The following is a 6,252-nucleotide window of genomic DNA, read 5'->3' as shown; positions in this document are numbered from 1 at the left end:
TTTTACCATTCTTCCAGGAGACAGTAGGACCAACCACAAGATGATCTTGTCTAAAAACAATAATATCTTAATTTCACACTTGAGAGTAGGGATGCAAACAGAAGGTTACAGCATACTGCAGACCCTTCCAGCCTGTTGTTTTTGGTTGGGTTTTTTTCTTTTACTGCTAAAGATTTTATTTTCTGTGAAAATTGAGTGCTAAGTTGAGTCCATTCAGTATAGCCCAGGTCTTTTCCTTCAGCAGGCATTCATTTTAAAACTGCTAACATGTATAAGTGGCTAGATAACAATACAGTTCCCTTTTAATGGTCTCTTCATCTAATTTGGTATCATCCTGATTAGGACATATAAAAGGAGATAAAACTCCATACTTTACTCACAGATATATCAGTCTGCTACTTTTACAGGAACTTTTCCAGAAGCTCTTTTGGCCTTACATCACTTAAGTCCAAATGTCCCTTTGATTTCAAACAGGAGCCATGTTTAACTGACTCCCCAAACTCCTGAGATCAGACTCTCATTTCTCTAGCACTACACTGAAAAGCCACCAGTGAGAACATGATGCCAAGGCACTGGTCACATGAATGGACTGAAAAAAAGAATTGCTATTACCCTAATTTAAAAAATGACCAGGATGCCATCTCCCTTCTGAAACTGAGATGGACACCTTGAGTACTTATGCAAAAAATGTTCAAAACAGGACTGAATCTCAGAAGGACAAGGACAGCCCTGAAGAAGGTTTCTGAAAATAGAAGGGAACCTTAGATTTTGAGAAGTCACCTGTAATTTTAGGAGGAAGCAGAGATCAGGCTTGTGTCGTTTTCTGCCACACATTCACAGTCTGTGCACTCTTGACCAGCCTGACTAAAAATCTACCCCGTTCTGTTTTAACATAAGATTATCCAACTTGCATAGGGTCTCAGCCATTCTTGACTTATTCCTTAACACTACAGCCAGTAAGAGCTGTGGACCATCTAAGTTTGAGGTAGTTCAGGTTTATCCATGTTCTTGAAGAGAAGAGGGTGATGATTACAGCTAGGTGTTAATGGCCCTTTAGTTTAATCTCAGTAGCTGGATCAATCACCCACGAAGGACAAGACTTGTATGAATGCAAGTGGGATTTGAATGCTCATGGAGCAGAGCAGAGCTGCCTTGCAGTGCCAAGGTCAGTGTGCAAACACTGCTGGAGAAAGCTGGCCTGACACAACACCACTGTGGGGCCAGATGCCATGGGCACAGGGGTCCTGCAGAGTTCTGCCCTGGAAATACAGAACAACACAAGCACCAGAGCCTCCTAAAGAGCTGATTTCACACCTGCAAGTTTTAGGTATAAACAAGGTCATTTGCACCAAATTTTATCAAAACTCAAGCCTGCACTGAAAGAGAGAAAACATGGCAGGAAGAAGTTTTAGCTTAATGCATACACATTTAGCTTGGTGCCACCACATTGGGCACACAGAGCACGGCTCATTTTCTCCCCTGACTAACAAGATCAGTAAAGCATCACTACTTACATTGATCCTGATTACCTCACTGAGCAGCTGCCCCTGCCTTCTCACCTTTGAGATCTAAGGAGCAAGCAGGTTAACAGGGTGCCCACTCTAATTGACCTTTGATACAAGTGCAGCTGCTAGCACTGGAAATAAAAGAAATCATTATTTGCAAAATTTAACATCAGAGCCCTCTAATCCTTATTCATGTAAGTCTTACTGGTTTGTAATGAAACTAACTGCATCAGCAAAAACAATTTGATGAGCATGAAGTACAAAAAAAAAAACAAACCTGGTTGCCAAGAACAAGTTGTAATCACCCACAGATACCCATGGGTATCTCTCAGTAACTCAATTAGCCTTAGTGGAGTTTTGTTGGATTTGCATTAATAAGACAAAGAGCAGGGGTTAGTCCCAAAAATCTCTTAGAATGGCTAAAGGTAATTTAGGAATACATGATAGCAACAAAGAAGATGAAATACTACACATCCAAGATCTAGTAGAGAGTGCACCTGATACTTCCTTAGCTCAGTCTGTAATAGGTTTTACAACTTACATGCAGATTGAGTAAAGCCTGGTGGGATTTTTTTTCCTAGAAAAGGAAGAAATCTGGACTGAGAGAAAGCTTTAGGGGAATCTGGCATGGCTGGCTTCAATTTGTTTTCATAAACAGCCATTATTGGCCTCTGCTACAGCAAAGAATTTTTACACAGTCTCTTATATGCTCATAAACTGACTTCAGACACACAGATTTCCATGGAGTGAGGCAGAGATCTCACTGGTGAAACAAGAGCAGTCTGTTTTCTCATCACATGCAAATGACAGAAGATCTGCAGAGACTGAAGTGCATCTGCTTAAGAAGGGTAGCTTACAAGTGAATCCAGGTGGTATTTATTGAACAGCATGGAACAGGTGCTTAGGAAGTCCTGAAACATTCCCAGCAGCTGGGAGCATGTGATTTAAAAATTATTCCTTCACTTGGAGCCCCAGGTGTCCTATCTTCTTTGGAAAGAAACACTGCTGGCCACAGCTGTTGTCTAGAGTGATCAAAGTGACTGGCGGTAGCCTTTCTAAGGTCAAGTTAAATTTAAATTCCCCCAGGAGTGTTCATCCTCTGGATCCCATATCACAAGCTTTTAATGAGTGAGGTTGTATTTCCTATCATCTTCCTTAATGCCATGTTTTCTTCAAACCAGAAGCCAGCTAGAACAAAGGACTCCACAAATATGGAAAATTGAGTACCTAGATGACACAGAACACAGGGAGTTTTGGAAACACCAGGGTTTCTTTTTCTTCTAGACCTTATTTCAAACCAATCCACCTCCAATCTCTGCAGACACCACACTGAAGATATTCTCATTCCCATTTTCTCCTCTGCAAACCCCAGCAGCTTCACAGGGTAAAACTGTGAGCTCCTTCCCAGCAGGTGCAGGCACTGAGGGAGTGCAGAAGTTCAGCCCCTGCTGGTTTGAAGCACTGCCCTCAGCTGCACACCCCATACAACCAGAACCTGCACTTGGGAGAGTTCTAAAGCCTCTCAGAGCTAGGAGTCCTTTTGTAGGAGGTTGCTGAAGGAAGTTTCCAAGTACAAAAAGAGCATGAAGCTCCAGTGATCAAAAGTTTTGGGTGTTTCAAGGAGGGAGGGCTTTGCTGAGAATCAGCCAGTTACCTAAAAGATGTTTTTGCATGAAAGAGAGACAGTCCAGCCTGAGGAGCAGTCAGCTCCAGCAGCTTTGCACTCCTCTGCTCTAACAGCCTAAACAAGGATGGGCACAGAAAATTCAGAAAGATGTTTTCACCTTGAAATGTCAGTCATGCAGTCCTCTAGCTCTTCCAGTCAACTCCCTGTTGCTGTGAGTCCTTACAGGAAAAGCAGTTTTTCCTGCCTCCTTATAATGATCAGAACTAAATCATTGCTGCTGCTTTCAGGTAAGCAAAGCAGGGGAAGGAATGAGCAATCAGATGCTTAGAATTCTGCCAGACACTTCACAGCCAGGACTGACACAAGCTTGTTTCAATGCATATCATTACTGAGATCATTTTTCATTCCCTGCTTTAACAGATGACAATAACTTTAAGAAAAAAAAAACAAGCTGGAAAGCTATTAAAGACTTCTGCTGGTTTTAATTACACTGTTCTATGCTGCACATAAAGCTTAGAGGAAATACAGTGCTACTTGAATCTTTGTCTCAGCCCACTTGCAGAAGGATAATGACTGGCCACTTTGTGCCCTATTACCATCCCTGAAATAATAAAGGCAATAAAATAATGAAACCAGTGAAAGATATGGCCAAGGGCAAGGAGCACTGTGGCAACACTGCCTCAATTCAATTCTGGGCTGCCTTGCAAGTGGATGCACTGCTGACAGCGTGGTATATACAGAAAAGGTGGGAAAGCAACTGGTAACATGAAATTGTTCTTCTGTGAAGATCTAATATTGCTCAGTGGTGACATCCTTTCATCCTAGTCTCCCCCCAAAGACAAAAGGCAACCCCAAAACTGAGGATGCATACTTAAATCTTGGCTCTCCAACACTCAGCTCAAACTCTGCTGGAATATTCCACATTACCTCTCTACCAATATGAATGGATGCTGGATCTGTGTGTATGGACACATGGAAACAGGAGTATCACACAATCACCAAGAGAAGGAAACTGCTTTTTATGAAAGATTCACAGCCTGCTGTAACAGAAGAGTTAACATAAGAGACTCTCAAATAAAATACTGGTTTTGCAAGCTTGTGATGTTTTTTAAGAAGTAGTATAATGTGGAGGCTATAAATATAATTTTTGGGATAGCAGTCAAATGCAGCTTACCTTGTAGTAAAAAAAAATTCAAACACACCCTTATGCATAGTCAGCATTTCATTAAGTGCCTCACTGAGCTTTGTTTTTTCAAATATTTTAGTGAATTTTTTCAACATGAATTCACTTTAAGTGAATAGTTTAGAACAGTGAATCGTAAACAACTTATATTTATTATATAACCACGAAATGCACCTACTTTTGGAAGTTTATTTGCATCATATTTAAGGAAACTTATCCAAATAGAAGTCAAAAAGCCACGATAAATGGAAATGAAAAGGAAAAGCAAGGACCTCTTTTTCCTAGACAAATGTTCCATCAGCAGGAGTCCCATTATTTGTTATAACAATCTTTAACTTGTAATGACTCTGAAGAAGACTGATAACAGACTGGTGGGAACAGATGGAGTGGTGCTGTTAATTATAGGCACTTAGCTGCATCAGACCCCATGAGTTATTGCTAACATTTCCCACTAGGGAGGAGAATCACTTGCTTTTAAGTAGTATGTTGCTTACTAAGCTGGGAGCATTAGCAGGCAGGATTGTATTAATCAGTACCAACAACACAAAATAAAACTCAACTGTGAAAAAAAACCCACAAAAATATTCCTTGAATAACCCCTGGACTATTTTTTTTCCAATCACTTCTAAATATGAAAGTGCTTCCATGAAGATTTAAATTCAGGTCTCACTAATGAAATCTCCCTACACTCAGAAGTTTTCTAAGCATCTGACTAGCAGGAAGATGAAATTAAATGAAATAAAGGAAGCACATGGGATAGAATGTATGCAAACCTTCTGGGCTGAGTGAAGCCAAGAACCTGCCATGGGATTCACCACAGAAACAGGGTCTTCAGTCTTGAGGGAAAAAAAAGCATGGAACAAACTATGTGGAAGCCAAATGAACACCTTGAGTCCAGTGTCCAACCTGATGCTGTGCTTCAGTTTGCAGCTTCTGAGGCTTTGCACAGTGTTTTCATAAACATTAGTGTCCAGGCCATTAAAGAATCCTTATGTTCTGACATTTAGTCCCACAGGAGAAAACTGGAATGAAATCTGTCTGTAAGTTTTCCATGGGTAATTAACTCATTTGTAATGTACTTATTAGCTAAAGGGACTTAGCCATAAAGGTCAAGGGGAAGAAGATGGGTTTTGCAACTACTGTGAAAGCAGATATTAAGAAATACATCAGAATAAATAAATTAAAAACTCAAAATTTAGGGTTTAAGTCCACAGAACAGCTGTATAAAAAAACATGCACTGTATAAACACAAATTACAGACTGCATGAAACATGACTTGCATGCTAACTTGGGTTAGAAGTTCCAACCTTCAATAGATCTGAGCTTGTATGTAAACACAAGCTCACTTCCCACAGGCCTTGAGCACATATCCCAAGCAAGCCAAAGTCTCCTCTCAATTTCAACGCAAACTGCTTGTAAGAAATCCTGGAATTCAATAAAACCCTTCCTTCTCTCCCAGGGTATCTTGCATAATGTTCCAAATCAGTCTTAATGTAGCAATGAAAAAATTCACTCCCCACTGATACTTAGGCTATGATCTATGCAACACACCTAACAATGAAATGCACTCCTTTACCAAGGAAGGAGTAGTTATATTTCATTAAATATATACAATTAAATTTCTAGTCATTCCTGAGAATTGAAAACAACCCCTTGCACTTGGTGTCACAATAGCATTGGTACTGATGAAAAAGAAAGTTTCTCTGGAATCCCATCTACAATTTCTGCTTAAAAACCCCAAGGAGTGCCACATATTTAATACTTACATTCAAACTTGAGGACCCAACATCCAGTCAGAACAGCCATCATGCATTTGACAGTGGTTGGCATTGGAACATCAGGGATAACAAGATGAGTTACTAGGAGAAAGATTACATCAGTAAAACTAAAAGCACAGAAAAATCAGAACCATGCCTGGCTGAAAAGCAATCAATCAT

General features: G+C 40.2%; 1 protein-coding gene across 1 annotated transcript in view; it reads right to left on the bottom strand.

The window, feature by feature from the left end:
- Nucleotides 1–6,252, bottom strand: part of BARD1 (BRCA1 associated RING domain 1) — a 44,347-nt gene that overhangs the window by 4,479 nt on the left and 33,616 nt on the right. Inside the window, exon 10 of the mRNA XM_014310281.2 lies at nt 6,082–6,174. Within this exon, the coding sequence (XP_014165756.1) occupies nt 6,082–6,174 (93 nt within the window). The remainder of the gene's footprint in view (nt 1–6,081; nt 6,175–6,252) is intronic.

The sequence above is a fragment of the Geospiza fortis genome, unplaced genomic scaffold (assembly GCF_000277835.1).
Source record: "Geospiza fortis unplaced genomic scaffold, GeoFor_1.0 scaffold407, whole genome shotgun sequence".
Taxonomy (NCBI): domain Eukaryota; kingdom Metazoa; phylum Chordata; class Aves; order Passeriformes; family Thraupidae; genus Geospiza; species Geospiza fortis.
Note: the sequence above shows the minus strand (reverse complement) of the source record. Positions and strands in the feature narration are given on the sequence as shown.